The sequence below is a fragment of the Lissotriton vulgaris genome, chromosome 3_1 (genome assembly GCF_964263255.1).
Source record: "Lissotriton vulgaris chromosome 3_1, aLisVul1.2, whole genome shotgun sequence".
Lineage (NCBI taxonomy): Eukaryota > Metazoa > Chordata > Amphibia > Caudata > Salamandridae > Lissotriton > Lissotriton vulgaris.
The window spans coordinates 654,870,519-654,893,044 of record NC_141689.1 but is presented as its reverse complement, the minus strand read 5'-3'; the positions used below and the strand labels follow the sequence as shown (position 1 = coordinate 654,893,044).

The 22,526-nt window shown below is 51.5% G+C and overlaps 1 protein-coding gene across 1 annotated transcript in view; it reads left to right on the top strand.

The window, feature by feature from the left end:
* Positions 1-22,526, top strand: part of CHD1 (chromodomain helicase DNA binding protein 1) — a 1,544,591-nt gene that overhangs the window by 1,217,930 nt on the left and 304,135 nt on the right. The window contains exon 32 of the mRNA XM_086960963.1: positions 17,990-18,130. Coding sequence (XP_086817089.1) covers positions 17,990-18,130 — 141 coding nt within the window. The remainder of the gene's footprint in view (positions 1-17,989; positions 18,131-22,526) is intronic.

Genomic DNA, 22,526 nt, shown 5'->3' with positions numbered 1-22,526 from the left:
CCAAAGGTGCGCCAAAGGTAAGCCCATATGCGCCCGTCTGCGCCGGGCCTAGGGCCTTGACCCCGGTATTGTCTCCCTTCAATACTAATTATGGTGAGGAACGAGTGGATGGAGGGACCCTGGCTGCACCTACCTATAACAGCGATCGCCCTCTAATTAGATATGATTCTGAACAGCTGCGGGCCTTAAGAATCCCACAAGTAGCACAATGTAGTAAACTACATCTGAGGGATGAAATTGCACCCTGCCACAATTGTAGCTTCTCTGTATCTTCGGAGGGCAAGAATACTGGAATTAAAGGGAAGGATAAGAGATATACTGGTCAATCCAAATTTAAAACGTTCTCCTTTCTTAGTTTGAATTGTAGATCCCTACCCAAACATAAATTCGAGATTTTTAACTTACTAATAGATGAAAAGCCTGACGCCCTTTTTTTAACTTGGCTCAAAGAGTGCTCGGGACCGGAAATTGCAGTGGCAGTTCCTGACCACTATACAATAGTAAGGACGGATCGTACAAACAAAACAGGTGGCGGGATTGCTATCCTCTTTAAAAAGGAATATAGTTGTGATATAATCCAATTGCCATGCCCCAACTGTGAAGCAGCTATATTCAAACTTGCCCTCACCCCCAATTTCACGCCCTCACCCCCAATTTCACGCTATCTGGTATACTTATCTATCGTCCACCTGGCCCGGCAACTACTTGGACGGCGACCCTTCCAGAACTTATTGGGCCACTAGTTATGAAGGCAGCTAATTTCTCCCTTATTGGAGATATCAACCTGCACTTAGAAAATCCTATTAGTACATCAGCTGCTGAATTTATTGCTGACTTAGCCTCCCTTAACCTCAATCTACTTATTTCTGGACCCACTCATAGTGCAGGTCACCTACTCCATCCGGTTTTTTCTAACATTAAGGAAATCACTGTCCTTCCTGCACTACCGATTTGTTGGTCGGACCATTATTTGGTTAGATTCTCGCTTCAATTTGCCACATTGTTGGCTGGGGGCACATCGGAGCAACCCAAGCTAATCAGGAACTGGAAAAAACTTGACATTGACACATTAAATACCTTTTTAAATTCACACACTCCCTTCTCTAAACAATCTGTCCATTCCCTATCCGCAGCAGTACAGGAATGGCTTATGACAGCAATAAATACCTGTCTACCGAGAACCAAATTAAAATGCAAAGGGCATAGACCCCCCGCCCCATGGTTCACGGAACCATTAAACCTAGAAAAAGCGAAGTGTAAAACCTCCGAACGTATATGGAGGAAAACGTATTCACCAGAAGCGAAAAAAATGTACAAAAGTAAATTAAATAAATATCACACGCTCTGTAATAAGGCACGAGCTGATTTTGTGAGCTCCACTATAGTGGAGGCCCTTAATCGGTCAAAAGCTCTTTTTAAAATGGTGAAGGAACTGGCGGGTTCCAAAACGCTACCAACTTCACCAGATCTAAATAAGCAGCAATGCGACCTGTTGGCTACTTTCTTTGTTAGTAAAGTAGACAAAATATATCAAAGCATAGAAATTGCTCAGAACAACTGCCATTCAGCAGCCAATTCCCCGTCAGATTACTCGACTTACATCCCTCCCAAGAACACAGGTAGACCTGCCTCTCATAACCCTAGTAGCACTTTGGAGAGCTGGCCGAGGCTCAACACTGACAGTGTAATCAAATTGCTCAATAGGATTAAATCTGGTTCCCCAAATGACCCCCTACCTTGTTCCGTACTTAAAATATTGACACGAGATCACTGGACATCATTACAGACCTTTTAAATGTGTCTCTTCAAGAGGAGATTGTACCTAAAGAATGGAAGCATGCCATGATTCATCCCCTATTAAAAAAGTCTGGAGCTGATCCTAATCTTGCTTCCAACTTCCGACCCATTTCTTTACTACCGATATTTTCGAAGATTTTAGAAAAGCATGTGCATCGCACTTTAACTGATTTTGTCACGACCCAAGACTTGCTGCCTCCCTGTCAATCAGGTTTTAGAGCGGGTTTCTCAACAGAATCCACTCTACTGGGAGTCATGGAGAATATTCGCCGGCTGCTGGATGAAGGCGAAACTGTTGCACTTGTACTTTTAGACTTAAGTGCCGCATTCGATACGGTATCACACACCATATTAATACGTACACTACACTCCTTAGTATTCGAGGCCCCGCACTAAATTGGCTCAAATCCTTCTTGAATGAGCGAACATTTCAAGTTTTTGTCGCTCGGCCTGTTCAGACACCCAGATCTTTGAACATGGTGTACCACAGGGCTCTATACTTAGTCCATTATTATTAAATCTGTATATGAGCCCTCCAGTAAAGGTGGTGGAAGAAGCAGGCCTACAAATGTATTTTTATGCTGATGACTCTCAGCTGTTGTTCTCGCTCTCTTCAGAAAATAGTGACATACTCAAAGGTGGCCTCACTAAAATTGCAGGCTGGATGCAGGACAATTTCCTCAAATTAAACGGGGAGAAAACCAAAGTGATGGTTCTTGGCAAGAATAAAAAGTTGTGGGGCCCGCATCATTGGCCGCAGGAAATGGGCATGCTCCCTGTTCCGTTGATGCAGGCACGCAATCTGGGCATCACTATTGATGACTCTCTCAACATGCATCAGCAAGCAGTAAAATCTTCAGCCACATGTTTTGCCATTTTAAAATGGCTAAAAAAGATCTGCTGGATGTTGCCAGAATCGACAAAGAAAACTGTCATCAATGCCTTGATTACTTCAAGGCTTGATTATGGCAATGTGCTATACCTGGGAGCAAAGAAAGCCACGATTCGGAGATTGCAAACAGTTCAAAACGCAGCAGCCAGACTGCTATGTAAAATTCCGAGCACTTCTTCTAGTACTAACTATATTCGAGACCTTCACTGGCTAAAGATCGAAAATGAAATCAAGTTTAAAACTCTCTGCTTAATGCATAAAATCTATGCGGAAAAGCCCCAAATTACCTCCAAACACTTTTGCGCCCTTATTGCCCTTCCCGTGCTCTTCGTTCCTCTTCGGCGAAGAGTTTTGTCTTCCCTAAAATCAAACGATCGCGCATGGGTGGCAATTCCTTTTCTTTCCTAGGGCCCACGCTTTGGAACTCCATGCCACCCTCAGCACGCAATGAGACCAATTACATGAGCTTCAGAAAAGCCTTAAAGACCTGGCTTTTTAACATCTAAACATTTCTCTCTGACTGTAGCATCACCGTAACATCACATTAATGCCCCGGGAAACCCTTGGTGGGTTACTGTTACTCACTATAAATGTAATAATAATAATAATTCCTTACCGCCCCACCCATCCTCCCCGTTCTGCGATCTGATATCTAGGTTTAAGGACATCCCTTCCAGGGTCCTAGTTTCATGGCACCAGTGTCGGTTTCTATCATGGCTCTGCGTTCCTGGCGGGGAAAGCTATGTACAGAACTAACGTCAGCGCGCGAGGGCGGCGTCTAAGTACTCCGACGACGTCATCCCGGTGATCACGACGACGGATGCGGAGCCGCAGACGACGCCTACCGACGCGCAGGGGTACTGCTGACGAAAACTTTCCAGATCCAGTCTGACGCCTGGGGATATTCTAAGCTAAGGAATCTAACACGAACTACTGTTTCTTACAGATATATCGTTACCGAAGGTAAGTAACTTGTGCGTTAAGTGAAGTAGGCGTGTGGTCAAATGTTACCAGTACTCTTATACAAGTGAAACACACATGTGACAATGCATGATCAAGAGTGTGTTTCAAATGAGAACAAAGTGCCCCTTTATTATTCTTATGTGCAATCAAACTGGGCCCGTAGAACTAGTCAATAACGTTTCGATCCTTTATACAGATAGAAGGATCTTCATCAAAACTCTAGGAATACATAAGCCAGAAAAAAATAGAGGTTTGAAAGAAAGCACAGAAAATATTATGTTAGAGTAAAAAAAAAAATAGTAGGGGATTCCAAGGTATACAAGGATATTAACAGGGTTCTAATCAAACATTGCTGAAGGCCCCAGTGGGCACAATTCAGCTACACCTATATATTCAAAATACTCAAGACCTCAGCCAAAATCCTGGAAAAAATGGAGTGCGACATAGTGAATGCAATTAGAGTAAATCTCAAGTCTCAAAGTTACCTGTTCAAGGATTGTATATACTCAAAAAGTTGTTGAATAATTGCCAGTGTAGTACACATGGGGTCCAGGGCGATCTAAAGTGAGATGCAAGAACGTAATGTCAGTAAAAAAAAAAAAATCAGTTGGTAGAGAAACTATGAAAGAATGAATGCTCTATTTAAAGGGCACATACCTGGTAATGTGAACGGTGCAGAGTGGGCTGCATCTAAAATGTAAACCGGCATCAAGAGCAGTACCGCAATATCTTCCTGAACAGCAGACTGAGTAAATTCGTCTAGGTGTGCTCCAAAAGGTGGCTGCTGCTCCAGAGTTATAAAAATAAAGGAAGGACTGCCCTAAATATGGACCCCTGAGTCACGAAAATAGAGGAAGGGCAGCCCAAAGAATACAAAAGGAGATCCTGTCTAGTGGCTGCCATCTTTGAAAAGGTGCTGAAAGTAAGAATAATAATTGGAAAATATATAGATGAATGGCGAAAGAGAAAGAAAATGGTATTATGAATCACAAATGAAAGGAAAAAAGGTGTTACAATGAATTGCTGCAATGTACACAATTGACGGGAAACTGATTAGACCCCTGGGGACTACCAGGAAAGCACATATAGAAAATTCCAAGCAACATCCAGTCCATTAGGTTAAGGAAAAATGTCTATGTGCCAGTTATTAAATTAGTCTATTCCTCCTGTCGGTTTAGCCCGGTTTTCATTGTGTCCATTTTTAGAATCCATCTTAATTCATCTTTATTAAGTAATTGTTCCATATTCCCTCCTCTTTCAGGTTATCTGAGGACACTATTATCTGACATTGGATATCATTTTCTGCTTGGCCCTCGCTTACGAAAGCTCTACTAAAGGAGCAGTTGGGACCTTACAGTGGATACTGGCATGGTGTTGACAAATTCGTTCACACATTTTTGTTAGGTGTATCCAATCTAAAGTGTACTTCATGGACATATTATTGGATACGTCACATTTGAAGTGTTGCTGTTGAAAAACCTTTTAAGGGTCCCACAAGGTTATGTACAAATGTTTTGGATTCTATAGAAAAGGGGCATAAACTACAGCTACTGCACTTCAAATGCCCAATGGCTGGGGGTAGGCTCCAATGTTCCACCAGTATTCCGGGTGATTTAACTGATGTCATGGCAGCCTGGACAAGGTGATTCTTGAGATTTAATGCTGCAATTGAATTTAATGTCACAAGTGGGCAAAGTGCTACTTTAGAAGTTGCCTCTTTAGTTGCCCAAGGTATCCCCTGCCTTTAAATGGTTGCACACAAAGACTGTCCTCACAGACAGCTTCTGCCCTCCTGGGGAGACGTGTGAATGACTCCCAGGAAAGAGCACAATTGAGCCTGTGTGGGGAAGAGGTGTTACCTCTCCCTGGCTGGAAGCCTCATGGGTTTTTTCTCAAATGCAAACTTCAAAGAATAAGCCGCCTTTGAAGGACAACAATCAGCACATTTGGTAGGGGCTGTTCCATTGTTGGGGTAGACCGGAAGGCAGTAGGGACAGAGAGGGGAAGCCAGTTGCCAACAACGTTTTCCCGGGAGCGTATACCCCAAAGGAAGCCACACCCCAGAAATGACCTATTTAGCTTTAGAGACTGCTATCTTGTGCCTAGGCCAATAGTGCACTCTGGGATAGTCAGATGCCGCACATCACAGGAAGTGGTCATCAGAAGGGAGGGAACCTAGTAGCCCATTGGTTACTGCCCGCTTCCTACTCTGAGTGAATTGTCTGAGCATAAAAAGGGGTCACCTGAAAGCCAGGTGTCGACAGACTAAAGTAGAGGACCAAAGAAGGACTGCCCTGCTGCACCAAGGAGCCAGTGAAGAGAGGCTGCATTTTCATGAACTGCACCTGGTAAACCTGTTGGCCAGCAGAGGAGAAGGTACTGTGCCTGCTGTGTCCTGCTTGTGGAGAAGTCGTTCCAGAGTTAAGCTCAAGCAAGAATCCAAGGATTATTGGCAGACGTAGTCGCAGCACAGTGCCACAACATCAGAAGAAGGTTTCTGGGATGGGTTGATTGCCCAGATTTTCTCTTCACCGCTCCTTTGCTCCATGCAGAAACAAGGACCCAAAGTCTTCTGAACCTCGGAGAGACGTCAGAGTCCAGGACCGCCTCAACAAGTCCGTGGACCGAGGAGTAGCCTTAGGAAAATCCCTTTTGACCACATCTCATCCACAGGATTCTTGAGCATCTTCAGCATCCTGTATCCCTTGCATCAAGACCACTTCCATAGTACTCTATGGCAAAAAGATAAAAGTGCCTGAAACTGACTGAAGACTACTTCTTCCTCCTAGGTAATTGTTTTTGAGACCCTCTCTAGTTCCCCAGGCTGGCTTCCTGTCAGAGTCATTGCCTGAAATAACTCTGTGACCGCATTGATACTTGCTGAAGTTTTTCTTGAGAAAGTTTCAAATTTGTTGAATTTCCAATTCTTGTTAGTGGTTAAAAGAAAAAGTGCTTATTTACTATACCTTGTATCTGAAAGAAACAGGTTAGTATTAGATTCCTTACCTTAGAAGTCCCCCAGGCGTCAGACTGGATCCGGAAACTTTTACGTATCAGTACCCTTGCGCCTAGGCATGCCTCGTCTGCGGCTCTGCGTCCATCGTCGGCGTCTTGGGCGCCGGGACGACGTCTCCGGAGTACTTAGACACCGCCCTCGCGTGCTGACGTCCGTTCCTATTATTCCGCGCCAGCAAGCGCCGATCGGGGAGCAGTGGTACACTTAGTCACTTTTTGACTAAACTTTTTGGATCATTTTTGATAATTTTTCGAAGTCGAACAACTCCGACGGTGCCGGTAGGGATACCCGGGTTTAAGCCCTGCGTCGACTGCAACCGACTGATGTCGGTTACCGACCCCTATCGCCAGTGTCTTCATTGCCTGGGGCCCGACCACGATGACAAGTCGTGCCCCGACTGCCGGGCCTTGACGTCGAAGGCTAGGCGGGAGCGGTCCTGCAAGCGCCTCGAGCTCTGACAGTTGGCCCGCGCCGTTTGAGGTCCCGGTCCGGAAGGAGGTCGAGGGACCGGTCGCGGGGCCAGAGTCATCACGGCTCAAAGGATCGTCACCACTCCTCGAGCTCGAAGTCCTCAGGTAAGAAGCACAAGAAGTCAAAGAGGCGACATCGCTCTTCTGACTCCCTCCGACGCTCGCACGATGCAGCCGGGGGTTCGTGCGACACCGCCCACGCGGCTCCGCCGGAGCCGCAGGCGTCGCTGCCTGCTCCATACCCGCCGGTCCCTGGGCAGCACGCGACGCCGGTGGAGATCGAGGCATTCCTCACGGCCATGAGGTCGCTCACTCCACCATCGGGTTCCGCGGCGCCTTCGGGCCAAGCGGCCCTGACTGGGAGCCCAAGCGGGCCGGGTGCTTCGGCCCCGACGCCGTTGGGTGCTTCGGCCCCAGCGCTGTCGGCGACTTCGGTCCCGACGCCGCATGGCCCCGTTGGAACCCGTTCCGGATCCGGGTCGTCACCGGTCGACCTTACGACCTCTCCGGCGCCGGCCGCCAGGGTGTCGCACCCGGCGCCGTCCCAGGACAACGTCGTCCCCGGTCCTCCCCTCGATCTGGGTCCGGCGCCGCTCGACACCGCTCCCGACGCCGATGAGAGATTTCTACTTCTATGACCCGGCCCCATCATTTGACCCTGAGTACCAGGAGATGGGTGGCGAGGCGGATTGGGAGGGGTCTGAGGACCCTCTGGCACGTGAGTGCCAGCCTTATCAGGACTGGACAGGTGAGCTAGTGGACGCCAGTGGTCTGGACACTTCGCCAGACACTGGTTTTGTCTCCCCTCCTACCGTGGCTTCGGAGGAGGGGGCTGCCTATAGTGTGATGTTGACGCGGGCGGCCAAGAACTTAACCCTTGAACTCCCCGTCGCGGCCGTGAGGACTAACCTCCTCATTGAGGTCCTTAAACTGCAAGCAAGCTCTTTGGAACCTCTGTTGCCGTTTAATAGGGCCTTATCTGAAATTTTTTTGGGCACCTGATCCAGGTCCGTTACAGGTCCCACTGTAGATAGGAACGTGGCCAGACGCCACCGCCCAGCTCCGGGCGACCCTTGCTTACTGTCCACCCACCCCACCCCCGAGAGCCTGGTCATACAAGTCTCCAACTCCCAGACCTCATTCCCGATGGCTCCCCCCGATTTGGAATCCAAGAGGTACGAGCAGTATGGCAAAAGATGTTCTCCTCACTGAGTTTGGGGTTGCGGTCCGTTGACACCGCGTGCCTTTTGGGCCGTTATACCCACTCTCTGTGGGACACGGTCGCGGACGTGCTGCCACAATGTCTGGAGGAGGCTCGGACTACTCGCCCAAGCCCTTGCGGAGAGTCGAGATGCGGCACAGTACTCGATCTGATGTGGGCTGGATACAACGGACTCGCTAGGTAGAGCGATGCCAACGACGGTGGCGATTTGTCGCCACGCCTGGCTGAGGTCCCCCAACTTTTCAGCTGATGTCCAAAACACCCTTATGGACATGCCGTTTGATGGCCGTCGTCTTTTTGGCGACAAGGCAGAGAGTGCACTTTAAGCGCTCCAGACCTACGGCCAAGTCCTTGGGCCTGTGGGCCCTGCTCCAGCAACCTACCACCTTTTGCTCCTTTCGCGGCCAAGGAAGGGGCGCCCCTACACGTCTTGCCAGCCAAAGGCCGCAGACTAACATCCAGCACGGTGTCGGACAGGGTAACCGCTGTGGCGGTGCCCGGGGACAGGGGCGAGGCCAGTCCACATCCACCCCCGCAGCATCCGCCTCAAAGCCCTCCTAGTCCGAGCTTTCAGGCCCACGTGACGCCAGTGGTGGGCAGGGTTCGCCATCACCTCCTCCACTGGCGCAACATCACATCGGACAGGTGGGTGCTGCAAATCGTCCGAAGGGGCTACTCCCTCCCCTTCGAGGCGACCCCTCCAGCCATGCCACCGCAGTAGCACTGTGTGTCGGGGGATCACTTGAATCTTCTGCGAGAGGAAGTTACGGCCCTCTTGGCCAAGGGGGCCTTCAAGCTCGTTCCTAGGCCAGAATTAGGGTGTGGTTGTTACTCCGACTAATTTTTGGTTCCCAAGAAGGGCAAATGGTGCCTACGCCCTATCTTGGACCTGTGGAACATCAACGGCTTCCTCCGGAAGGAGAGGTTCAAGATGCTGACTCTGGCTCAGGTCTTAGCTGCCCCGGACCCTTGGAGACTGCATGGTAGCGTTGGACTTGCAGGACGCTTATTTCCACATCCCCGTCCTGCCGGCCCACCGGCGCTACCTGTGGTTCACGGTAGGCCACGAGCACTTTCAGTTTACTGTGCTCCCATTCGGCCTTACCAGTGCCCCACGGGTGTTCACGAAAGTGATGACAGTGGTCGCAGCTCATCTGCGCAGGTTAGGGGTTTCAGTCTTCCCCTACCTAGACGACTGGTTGTTGAAGGCGGGCTCGCCCCAGGCAGTCGTCAACCACCTCCAGACTACGGCCGACCTCCTGCACCTGCTGGGGTTTGTGAGAAGTTGGCCTGATATATGATGCTCACTAGTTCTAGTGATCACCTTGTATCAGTCCAAACAACCCTTATGGTGATTGGTTGTAAAGTCAACCTTATAGACCAGCTATCCTAATGGTAGCATGGACAAATCAGTCTTAGGCTAAACTCTTTTGGCATGTGAAGCCAGCTGTTTTACCACATATAACCCCTTGAATACCAAATGAAAGGACACCACACAGGTAGTTATGAAAATAAACAAGATATTTATTAACTAACATACACCTCTGAACTCTTTATGAGATCAGAGGGCTAAGCACATGACAAGACTCTTAAGAAAAATACGATAAGTTACACAAATTACAATGGTGCCCTAGGGGCACGACAAACCATACAACTAAGTAAATGGTATAAGGAAATCGATAGGAGGAATGGAGCTGTCCAGAGGCTCTGGGATCGCTGGGACTACAATATCCTGACCTGAGGTAAGTAATAGGAGGCCCACGGAACGCGTGTGCAGAGTGTGAACTCACACGCGCGATGCGTAACAAAGTCAATGGACAGTACAGATTACGAAAAGGTAAGTATTAGACCGTTCCGAATAGCTAGGACTAAAACGACTGGAAATCTGGACACTAGGAGAGTCAATCTACCCTTGAGCATCAAAATGCTCTTTTTACCTCACCCACGGGCTGCGGGTGCATAGGTGTCAAAGTGTGTCGGGTTTCCACGTTGAAGTCTATGGAGCCTGGAAGAAAAGATGCTGCAGGCGGCCAGATGGAAGATGTCCGGAGTGATCCAAGGGTGGATCAGAGATGCTGAAGACCTGAAAGCAGAGGGAACAATGTTCAAAGTCACTAGCCAGTGACTGGAGTGGAACCAGGAAGGAACCAGATGCTGTCGTCGCGATCAGGTGAAGAGTGGACGCTTGACTCTGCAGCCACGTGGACCAGGTGGTGTCTTGGACGACCAGGATGGAGGCACGCGCTGTCCCACGCAGGCTCTCGCTGTCAGCGGTGTTGTATCCGGAATCGGCGTCAACAGGCCTTGGCAAAGGCAACCCACGCGGTGAGTGGAAAAGGCGTCTGGTGCGGACCAGGAGGGTCCGGGGTGCTTCTCCTTTGCAGGGAAGCAGGGGCCAGTCTGGAGCAACCAGACCAGCGGTGTAGATTTCAAGGATCGTCGTTTAGGAGGCCACTAGCCAGCCGGCAAGTGACCAGACAACGCGTCGAACAGTAATCAAGCAAAAGGGCCTCACAAAGATCTCGTGGATGCTGGAGGACTGATCTTCTGTGCAGGAGCTGCTCAGGGCTGGGGCTTCTCAATCCGCAAAGCACTTTGTCGAGGATGCCTCTGAAGTCGTGCTGGAAGCGAAGTGCAGTTTCTCCAAGATGGCCGGTCCCACGTGTCTCGTCGCACCCACGGATCACAGCTGTGCTGCCGATGTAGGTAGAGGTCGGAGAGGTCTGGAAATCCGGGTCTGGTCGGGCTCTGAAGTCTGGATCCACTCGGGATGATGGCAAAGTGAACCGCTGGAACGCTTGATGGTGCCTGCTTGTGCAGGGTTAACACTCCTTGCCCACAAGGGAGATTTCTTCAGTCTTCTGTGGAGCAGAACATCGAAGTCCAGAGTTTCTTCTTGTAGAATTTCAGGATAATCTAATTTGGAATGGGACCAGCTCCTACCTTTAATCTCCTAAAGGGGGCTGTACTATGACTAGGTCCCTCCTATGGGTGGGACCAGGAAGGGGGGTGGTTACACCCCCTACCCTTTGTCCGGTTTCGCGCCAGAGCTGGGACTGGAGTGCCCCAGCAACTGGTTTGAACCGGTGTATGCACAGGGCACCTTGTGTGCCCCAGGCATGTCTCATTCCTTTCAGGCCTGACCTACCTAAGACACAAAATCCTGTCTGGGGTGCTGCTAGCACCTCCCAAGGCAGGAAACCCTTTGCCCAAGCCACCCTCGCTGGAAGGACTCCCAGCAACAGGAGGTCAGACTTGTGTCTGTGGTGGCAGCATCCATTTTGTGATGCTGAAGTTCGAGTTAACTTTAACCGGGATTCACAGTTATATACATGTCATGTCCCTCTAGAAGGGTGGAATGCTACCCCCGTCGCCAGAACTGTCGAGGGGGTAGTATTCCAATTCGTATGACACCTTACTCGATATGTTTTGATAATGCTATACCAAAGTTAGCATTAACCGCGAGGTTATAATGCACTTAAGAGTATATGGTATAGCGTTATCATGAAACAGCTAAAGGACTTGGTTCCGAAAGCTGTAGACAGGCTCAGCTCATGCTAGAGCACCATCTCACATAATTCCAAGCACTCTGCCTTCAGGATTGTTAAGGCCTGCCATAGGGGTGACTTATAGGAGGATATGTGTCCATTTTAGGTTTAGATATAGGTATACTATATCTAAAGCAGAGGGTGATGACACCACCTTGCCCCAGCTGATTTATCAGCCAGTTGTGTCAGATTTGGATGGCCAGCCTGCGGTGGCATAATACATGCTGCAGCCCCTGGTAGGCCTTGGGTTCACTTATGCCCTGGGTACCTATGGTACACTGTACAAGGACTTACAAGAGTGACCCAATACCAATTGGTAAATGCACCTAAAGTACATGGATGTCAATTTAGAGAGAGAACAGCTAGGCTGTGGGTCTGATTAGCAGGCCCACAGCCAGGGAAAGTCGTAAACCAGTGAAGCAAAAAGCAAAAATCTGGGGTGACCATAGGATTGCAAACCCTACTCTCCTACAGGGTTCTCCATCAATTTGCCGAAGTCACACCTGTATCCCTCTCAGAAGCTCCTCTTCATCGGAGCGGTTCTAGACTCGGCGCAGTTTCGGGTTTATCCTCCCGAACAGCGGGTTTGGGATATTCAGGCTCTGATTCCGATCTTTCAGCCATTATCCCGAGTTTCGGTCAGGTTGATGCTGCGGCTTCTGGGGCTGATGGCTTCCTGCATCCTTCTGGTGCATCACGCTCGTTGGCGGATGCGGGCTCTGCAGTGGGACCTGAAGTTTCAGTGGGCCCAGCATCAGGGCAACCTGTCTGACCATGTCCTGATCTCGGAGGGCACTGCGAGACAGCCGCAGTGGTGGCTCACGGACCGCGATTTGGTCAGCTGCAGATCCCTCTCCCATCCCCAACCGGAGCACGTAGTTGTGACGGACGCGTCCCTCCAGGGCTGGGGTGGCCACATGGGAGAGGCGGAGATCAGAGGCCTCTGGTCTCCGGCGGATTCCCGGCTCCATATCAAACTTTTGGAGCTGCGGGCAAGGTCTCTTTCTGCAGTGGCGAGAGCCTTGGATAGATCTATTCGCCACCGAAGAGAAGGCGCAATGTCATCAGTTGTGCGCGTTGGAATTTCCAAGGCGGCACTCGCTCGGAGACGCTTTTCATCGCGAGTGGAGTTGCGGTCTGTTGTACACCTTTCCGCCTATACCACTTTTGCCCAGAGTGCTGAAGATCAGGCACGACCGGGCCCAAGTCATCCTTGTGGATCCGGACTGGTCACGGAGGTTCTGGTATCCCGAGCTACTCAGCATGTCTGTAGCATGTCTGTCGATCCCCCGTTTCGTCTGCCCCTTCACGAGGACCTTCTGTCGCAGCAGCCGGGGATGGTCCTCCACCCGAACCTGTCCAGTCTCCACTTAAATCTGTGCAGATTGAGCAGTTGAGGCCATTTGACTTGCCTCCTGAAGTCTGTAATGTCATTCTTGCATCCAGGCGTCCCTCAACAAAATCGGTATACTCCTGCAGGTGGAACAAATTTGTGTCATGGTGCACAGCAAAGGCTGTGGATCCCCTTTCTGCCCCTCTTTCATAGGTTCTCTTTCTTCTTTCTCTTGCCCAGAAGAGCTCTGTTCTGGGCACTCTGAAGAGCTACCTCTCGGCCATTTCCGTCTTCTTAAGGCTACCTGACCAGCCCTCCTTGTTCAAGTCCCCAGTTGTAAATAGTTTTTTGAAGGGCATCACTCATGTGTTTCCTCCAGTTCCTTTCGTGATGCCTCAGTGGGACTTGAACCTTGTTCTAACTTTTCTGATGCGCGCCCCCTTTGAGCCACTTCATAACTGTCCTCTTCGCCTCCTTACTCTTAAGACCGCTTTCCTGGTTTCCATCACCTCTGCCAGGAGAGTGAGTGAGCCCCAGGCCCTTTCTTCTAAGCCTCCTTTGCTTTCAGTCCATCCGGACAAAGTTGTGTTGCGGACGCGACCTTGTGAGCCCATGTACAGTGTACCCAAGGTACCCAGGGCATAGGTGCATCCAAGGCTGCCTTACTATTTGACACAACTGGCTGATCACTCAGCTGGGGCAAGGTGGTGTAATCACCCTTTGCTATAGATATAGTATCACTATATCTAACCCATACAAGGACACACAGTAACCTATAAGTCACTCCTATGGCAGGCCTTATCAATCCAGGAGGCAGAGTGCTTGGTTATGTGTGAGATGGTGCTCTAGAATGAGCTGAGCCTGTCTGCAGCTTTTGGAACCATGTCCTTCAGCTGTTTCCTGATGGCGTCATACCATATACTCTTAAGTGCATTATAATCCTCGCGGTCAAATGCTAACTCTGGTTTGACATTATCAAAACATGTCGAGTAAGGTGTCATACGATTTGGAATACTTCCCCCTCGCCAGTTCTGGCGACAGGGGTAGCATTCCACCCTTTTAGAGGGACACAACATGTACAGAACTAGAACCCCGGTTAAAGTTAACCCGAGCCTCAGCATCACAAAATGGATGCTGCTGCCACAGACACAAGTCTGACCTCCTGCTGCTGGGAGTCCTTCCAGCGAGTGAGGCCTGGACAAAGGGTTTCCTGCCTGGGGAGGTGCCAGCACCACCCCAGACAGGACTTTGTGTATCCAGATAGGCAGGGCTGAAAGGAATGAGACATGCCTGGGGCACACAAGGTGTCCCTGTGCATACCCCGGTTCAAACCAGTTGCTGGGGCACTCCAGCCCCAGCTATGGCGTGAAACCGGGCAAAGGATAGGGGGTGTAACCACCCCCCTTCCTGGTCCCACCCATGGGAGGGACCTAATCACTAGTACAGCCCCCTTTAGCAGAATAAAGGTTGGAGCTGGTCCCATTCCAAATTAGATTATAGTGAACAACTTTACAAGAAGAAACTCTGGACTTCGACGTTCTGCTCCACAGAAGACTGAAGAAAATCACCCTTGTGGCCAAGGAGTGACCACCCTGAGCAAGCACGCACCATCAAGCGTCCTAGCGGTTAACTTTGTCTTCCTTCCTGCCGGAACCAGACCTCAGAGCTCGACGAGACCCGGACTCTCAGACCTCTACCCACATCTGCAGCACAGCTGAGACCCGTGGGTGCGACGAGACACGTGGGACCGGCCATCTTTAAAGAACTGCACTTCGCTTCCAGCACCCTCGAGAAAGTGCTTTGGGGATTGAGAAGCCCCAGCCCCTAGCAGCTCCTGCACCAAAGACCAGCCCTCCAGCATCCACGAGATCTGCGTGGGGCCCTTCTGCTTGATTGCTACTTGACGCGTTGTCTGGTCACTTGACAGCTGGCTAGTGGCCTCCTAGACGACGAAACCTTGAAACAACACCCCTGGTCTGGTTGCTCCAGACTGGCCCTTGCTTCCCTGCAAAAGAGAAATACCCCGGACCCTCCTGGTCCGCACCAGACGCCATCTTCACTTGCCTCTTGGGTTGCATTTTCCAAGGCCTGTTGACTCCGATCCTGGAACAGACACCGCCGACAGCGAGAACCTGCATGGGACAGCTCGTGCCTCCATCCTTGTCGTCGAAGACACCTCCTGGTTCACGTGGCTGCAGAGTCAAGCGTCACCTCTTCACCTGATCGCGACGACATCATCTGGTTCCTTCCTGGTTCCACTCCGGTCACTGGCTAGTGACTTTGAACACTGTCCCCTCTGCTTTCACGTCTCCATCTTCTTCGATCCACCCTTGGATCACTCCGGACATCTTCCTCCTGGTCGCCTGCAGCATCTTTTCTCCAAGGCTCCATTGACTTCAAAGCGGGAACCCGACACACTTTCACACCTATGCACCCGCAGCCCGTGGGTGAGGTAACGAGAGCATTTCGGTGCTCATAGGTAGATTGACTCTCCTAGTGTCCAGGTATCCTGTAGTTTCAGTCTCAACCCGTCGGAACTGTCCTTACTTACCTATTTTGTAAATTGTTCGTGCCCATTGACTTTGCATTGAAACCCGCGTGTGTGTTCTAGCACTGCACACACGTCCAGTGGGCCTCCTGCTCCTTATCTAAGGTTAGGGTAGTGTAGCCCCAGCGATTCTACAGCCTCTGGGCATACTCATTTCTTCTATCGTTCTATTTATACCATTTAATTAGTATATGGTTTGCCGTGCCCCTAGGGCACCATTGTCATTTGTGCGACTTACTGTATTTTTCTGAAGTATTGTTATGTGCTTAGTCCTCTGACCTCATAAAGAGTTCAGAGGTGTTTGTTAGTAATAAATATATTGTTTATTTTCATAACAACCTGTGTGGTGTCCTTTCATCTGGTATTCAAATGGTTATATGTGGTAAAACAGCTGGCTTCACATGCCAAAAGAGTTTAGCCTAAGACTACTCTGTCCATGCTACCATTAGGATAGCTGGTCTATAAGGTTGACTTACAACCAATCACCATAAGGGTTGTTTGGACTGATACAAGGTGATCACTAGAACTAGTGAGCATCATATATCAGGCCAACTTCTCACACAGTCCATCACTTTGCCCACCTTCTTTGTGCCTCCCTCGAAAGAGGAAGAGAGGCTACACCGTCTGGACCAAAAAAGTGCGCTCTCCTTCTATCTGGATCGCACACGCCAGTTCCGGGTGGATGACCAACTCATTCTTGGTTACGTGGGCGCTAAGAAGGGACGGGTCGTGCACAAACGAACCATTTCTTGATGGGTCGTCTTGTGCATCAAGGCTTGTTACTCTTCGGCTCGAAAGGAGCCTCCTGTAGGGCTTCGTGCTCATTCCACACGGGCCACAGCGGCTACTACTGCCCTGGGCCGGGGAGTCCCCTTGCAGGACATCTGTCAGGCAGCTACGTGGGCCTCGTTGCACACGTTCGCAAGACACTACTGCCTGGACAGCCAAGTCTGGAGAGATGGCTTTTTCGTCCGTTCCGTTCTCCAGGACTTTCTGGTGTGATCATTGGTTCGCAGACCCACCACCGGGGTTGGTATTGCTGGGGTATCTATTCTAAGCTAAGGTAAGGAATCTAATACTAACCTGTTTTTTTCAGATGCACAAGTTACTTACCTTCGGTAACGATGTATCTTTAAGAAACAGTAGTTCGTATTAAATTCCTTACCGCCCCACCCATCCTCCCCGTTCTGCGAACCGATATCTAGGGTTAAGGTCATCCCCTTTCAGGGCCCTAGTTTCATGGCACCAGTGTTGGTTTTTATCATGGCTCTGCGTTTCCTGGGCAGAAAAAGCTGTGTATAAGAACTGATGTCAGCGGGCGAGGGCAGCGTCTAAGTACTCCGGCGACGTAATCCCGGCGCACACGATGCCGACGACAGACGCAGACCAGCAGACGACGCCTACCGACGCGCAAGGGTTCTGCTACGCAAAAGTTTGCGGTTCCAGTCTGACGCCTGGGGGAATTCTAAGGTAAGGAATCTAGTACTAACTACTGTTTCTTACAGATATATCGTTACCGAAGGTAAGTAACTTATGCAATTGCTATTTACCCCCGGAATCTTCCAGTAGATCGTTTTAAATTTAGTGTTTAAAAATAGTCTATTTGTATAAATTGGTGTCAGATATCATGAGTGTTAGAAATTGGTGTCAGATATCATGAGAGTCTCAGGTATTTCTTCAGCAATTGTTTTGGTACTGTTGAAATTTTTTACTCTCGTTTCTTTTTCTAATAAGCCTGACTACTCAGAACCACAGCTACCCAAGGTTTAGATAAAGGTTTGACAAACAAAACGTACATTTCCTATAAGGGTCAGTAAGTGTATTTCACAGTGAGCTCACACATCCACACCATTCAATACACCTAATTTCCTCACAAGTGTGAATTGCACTTTTCTTCATTATTAGAGCTACAAAAAGTTTTTTGTGTGTAGCCTCATCAGATGCCACATGATGCGAAGACTGAGACGGCTTTACTCAATGCGAAAAAAATCCAAATTGGTATTTAAAAACATTCAACTGGAGATGTGATACTGTAGATAAAATACTAAACAACCACACAATTTCATTACAAGTAAATTAAATGGTTAGAGCTTTTTTAAGAGTAAAACCATTTTTGAACTTGAAGTATTTATCACTTTTGGATAAAGTTAATTATTTTTTGTCTTCTCTTCCCCTATTCTGCCATACCTGCTATCAATAGCTTAGTGACATTAAACAAGAAAACAAAGAAAAAACTAAAAGAACCATCCTTGCCGAAACACCTGTTCATATCACAGCCAGTAACGATCCCGTTCCTATCTCCGAAGAATCTGAAGAACTTGACCAGAAAACTTTCAGTGTTGTAAGTAGTGCTGTAGATTCATTATGGTTTCTTTAATTGACTGTGGTATTTTTTGTTTGTGTCTACAGCAGTAAATTGTTTAGCATAAATTTCTGTATAATTATTTTTGAACATCCAAATCGTTTTTTTGGATTTCAGTTTAACTCTCCTTGAAACGTTTATTTAAGCTATAGTGATTTTTAAACATTTTACAAAATATCAGTAATCACTTTAGGAATGATGTAGACTGTGGATCTTTCACATAGGTCGATCACTATGCAGGCCATTGTATACTCCTCACTCTCATGTGAGATCTGGGTCCTTCATCTTACTCAAAGTATGCAGTGGTGAGCCATTTTTAGGTCGAGCGTCTACTCGAGACCTATTGTTGCCCGTATTTGGGAATGTAGACACGAGAGGGGCACGAGCGCAGATTTCACCTCGTGGGCGCGCACGGCGCCGTGCCCATCTCGTGTCTCATATTCTCGTGCGCAAACACACACACACAGCCACACTCACGCATGCAGACATGCACAGCCACACGCATACACAGGCACTCACACACTGCATACACACACGCACCCCCCTTAAACAGACCCACGCGCACACAGACAGACACACACAGACACGCGCGTACACCCACCCCCTCACCCCCCACTCCCCACTCACCGGGCTCTTTCAGCGTTTCCCTTTGCAGCCAGCATTCAGCGTGCAGGGTTCCAGGACGTTGTCCCGGCAGTTCCTTCCTGTTTCTTTGCAGGCCCCGCCCACGTCCCAACGAAGGCTGCCTGACTTCCGCTAGTTGTAGTGTGGTTTTACATCGAAAGTCGGAATGACGTGGTAAAGGCAAGAAGGAATGCATCAAATATCTAGTCCTTGTCTTCCTGACAGGCCGAATGCTACCCTGTGTGTTCTACCAACGAGACACCAATTAGCCTATCTTTTTCACCGAGGGGCTCCCTACCAGGCAGGCAGGAGGCTTACTAGAAATAAACACGGACCTTCTGGTCCACTGCGGGCCCCCGGGGGCGTCGTGCAGAATGTACCTTATTAAGATAAAGATATCCCTCGGCGGGGCCGTCCTTGGGGATCTGGCAGCTAGAGGGGCGCCGCGGTGCGGGGCGTCTTGGCGGGACCTCGAGGGGGCACAGCGGAGTGTTCAGGGCGCAGGCGCTCTTTGTGGCATTTAGGGATTCCAGAGGCAAACAAGGCGGTATGAAGCGGACTGTGCGGCTCAAAGGCACAGGTCGGCTTGCGATATGGTCCAGGTACACCTCGTACTGGTGGGGGGGGGCAAAGGGAAGACTCAAGTGCACTCAGGCGGCGATCACGCCGTACTTTCCAGGACGCTGCAGGTTGGTGCGAAGGGGTACGCTTCAGGAGTATGTGGCGTGCGGGGAGCACCCGCGGACTGCTACGCTTCCGGCGTACCTTCGCGCCTCACAGCTGCAAGGAGGCAAGTGTAGACAGGGCTCCCGGGGCAATCTGGCGGCTCTCCTCCCGGTGGGGACTCGTCCGGCTCGTACAGGCGTCTCCAGCTGAGACGTACGGGCGGGGCGCCCCCGAGGATGGAAGCGTGAATAATCAGGCAGACTCCGCAGTTGCAGGACGTTGCTTCGGGGCGTACCTCTCCAGGCGGGGGAAGGCTCTTGTGACCCACAGCGCACAGCTCACAGGGGATGCGGATCTCAGGGGCACAACGCACAGGGCCGGCTGCATTTCAAAATGATGGGAGGTTGGTTCAGACCGCTGTAAACTTACCTATCTGAAAGAGACACGTTAGTGATAGATTCCTTACCTTAGAATATCCCCAGGCGTCAGACTGGATCCGGAAATTTTTGCGTAGCAATACCCCTGCGCGCTGGTAGGCGTCGTCTGCGGCTCCGCGTCCGTCGTCGGCGTCGTGAGCGCCGGGATGACGTCATCGGAGTATATAGACGGCGCCCATGCGCGCTGACGTCAGTTCTTCTTTTTTCCGCGCCAGCTAGCGCAGATCCGGAAGAAGCTCTACCCCCAGTCACTTTTTGACTGAAAACTTTTTGATCTTTTGATCCTCTACTTAGTCGATTCTCGACTATCGGTGCCAGGGATGCCCGGGTTCAAGCCTTGCTCGAAGTGCGGCCGACTCATGTCGGTCACGGACCCCCATCGCCGGTGCCTGAAGTGCTTAGGCCTCGACCACGACGATCGAACCTGTGACGACTGCCGGGCCCTGACGTCGAAGGCTAGGCGGGAGCGGTCCCGCAAGCGTCTCGAGCTGAGGCAGTCGGCCCCGCGCCGCTCCAGGTCCCGGTCCCGGTCCCACGGGAGGTCGAGGGACAGGTCGCGAGGTCGGAGTCATCGACGCTCCGGGAGTGGTCACCGATCGTCTGGATCCAAGTCCTCAGGTAAGAGGCATGAGAGGTCGGAGCGACACCATCGGTCCTCCGACCCGCCCCGTCGCTCGCTCGATGCGACCGGGGATTCGGGCGACACCGCCCACGCGGCTCCGCGGGAGTCGCAAGCGTCGCCGCCTGCCCCACACCTTCGGGTCCCTGGGCACGGCGCGTCGCAGGAGGAGGTCGAGAGGTACCTCATGGCCATGAGGGCCCTCCCTCCTCAGTCGGTTCCCGTGGCGCCTTCGGGCCGATCGGCTCCGTCTGGAGGTCCTTCCGGGTCGGGCGCTTCGGCCCCGACGACGTCGGGTGCTTCGGCCCCGGCGCCGCTGGCGACTTCGGTCCCGGCGCCGCGCGACCTCGCTGGATCCGGCTCCGGATCCGGGACCTCGCCGGTCGACCTTACGACCTCACCGGCGCCGTCCCTTCAGGTGTCGTCCCCGGCAGCCGTAGTGGTTGCCGACCCCGATGCTTCCTACGGTCCGCCTCAGGCGTCGGAGGGGCGCCGCTGGGCGCCGATTCCGTCGGCCGTCGGAGAATTCTATCTCCACGAGGAGGCCCTGGCTGTTGATCCTGGTCTCCAGGAGCTGGGTGACGAGGAGCAGTGGGAGGGGTCCGAGGACCCTCTGGCACGTGATTGCCAGTCTCATCAGGACTGGACATATGAGCTTGGGGAGGCCAGTGGTATTGACACATCGCCAGACACTGGATTTACGTCGCCCCCGACTGTGGCTTCGGAGGCGGGTTCTGCTTACAGTGTAGTGTTGACGAAGGCAGCTAAGGCCCTACACCTTGAGCTCCCCGTCGCGGCCGTGAGGACTAATCTCCTCACTGAGGTACTCAAACAGCAGTCCGGCTCCGCGGAGCCCCTTCTGCCGTTCAATGAGGCCTTGTGTGACGTTCTGCTGGGCACTTGGTCCAAGCCCGCCACAGGTCCCCCTGTGGATAGGAACGTGGCCAGACGCTACCGCCCGGCACCGGGCGACCCTTGCTTTTTGTCCACCCACCCCACCCCCGAGAGCCTGGTCATCCAGGCCTCCAACTCCCAGTCCGCATTCCCGTCGGCCCCGCCCGACAGGGAATCCAAGAGATTTGAGCAGTTCGGGAAGAAGGTCTTCTCGTCTGTGAGCCTAGGGCTCCGGTCAGTGAACACCAACTGTCTCTTGGGCCGCTACACCCACACTCTGTGGGACACGGTTGCGGAGGTGCTGCCACAATGCTCTGAGGAGGTCAGGGCTAAACTCAGCCAAACCCTTGCGGACGGCCGAGATGCGGCACGCTTTTCCATCCGGTGTGGGCTGGATACCACGGACTCACTGGGCAGGGCGATGGCAACGACGGTGGCGGTTCGACGCCACGCCTGGTTGAGGTCCGCCAATTTCTCGGCCGATGTCCAGGCCACTCTCCTGGACATGCCGTTTGATGGCCGTCGCCTCTTCGGCGACAAGGCAGACCATGCGCTGGAACGTTTTAAGGACTCCAGGGCCACGGCCAAGTCCTTGGGCCTTGCGGCCCCACGCCAGCAATCGGGTGCCTTTCGCTCCTTTCGTGGCCACGGAAGGGGCGCCCCACCACGGACCGTCAGCCACGCGCCGCAGAATGTTCAGCAACGCGGTGGCGGCCGTGGGAACCGCCGTGGCGGTGGTCGGGGCCAGCGGCGAGGCCAGTCCACACCTCCCTCAGCAGCCCCCGCCTCAAAACCTTCCTAGTCCGAGTTTTCAGGCCCATGTGACGCCTGTGGGAGGCAGGGTTCGCCATCACCTCTCCCACTGGCATACAGTCACTTCGGACAGGTGGGTGCTGCAAATTGTCCGAAGGGGTTTCTCCCTCCCCTTCGAGTCTTCCCCTCCATCCATGCCACCTCAATGCCACCGTGTGTCGGGGGATCACTTGCGACTTCTGCAAGAGGAAGTTTCGGCCCTCTTGGCCAAGAGGGCCATCGAGCGCGTTCCTGGGCCAGAAGTGGGACGTGGCTGTTACTCCCACTACTTTCTGGTACCCAAGAAGGGCAAAGGGGGCCTACGCCCTATCTTGGATCTGCG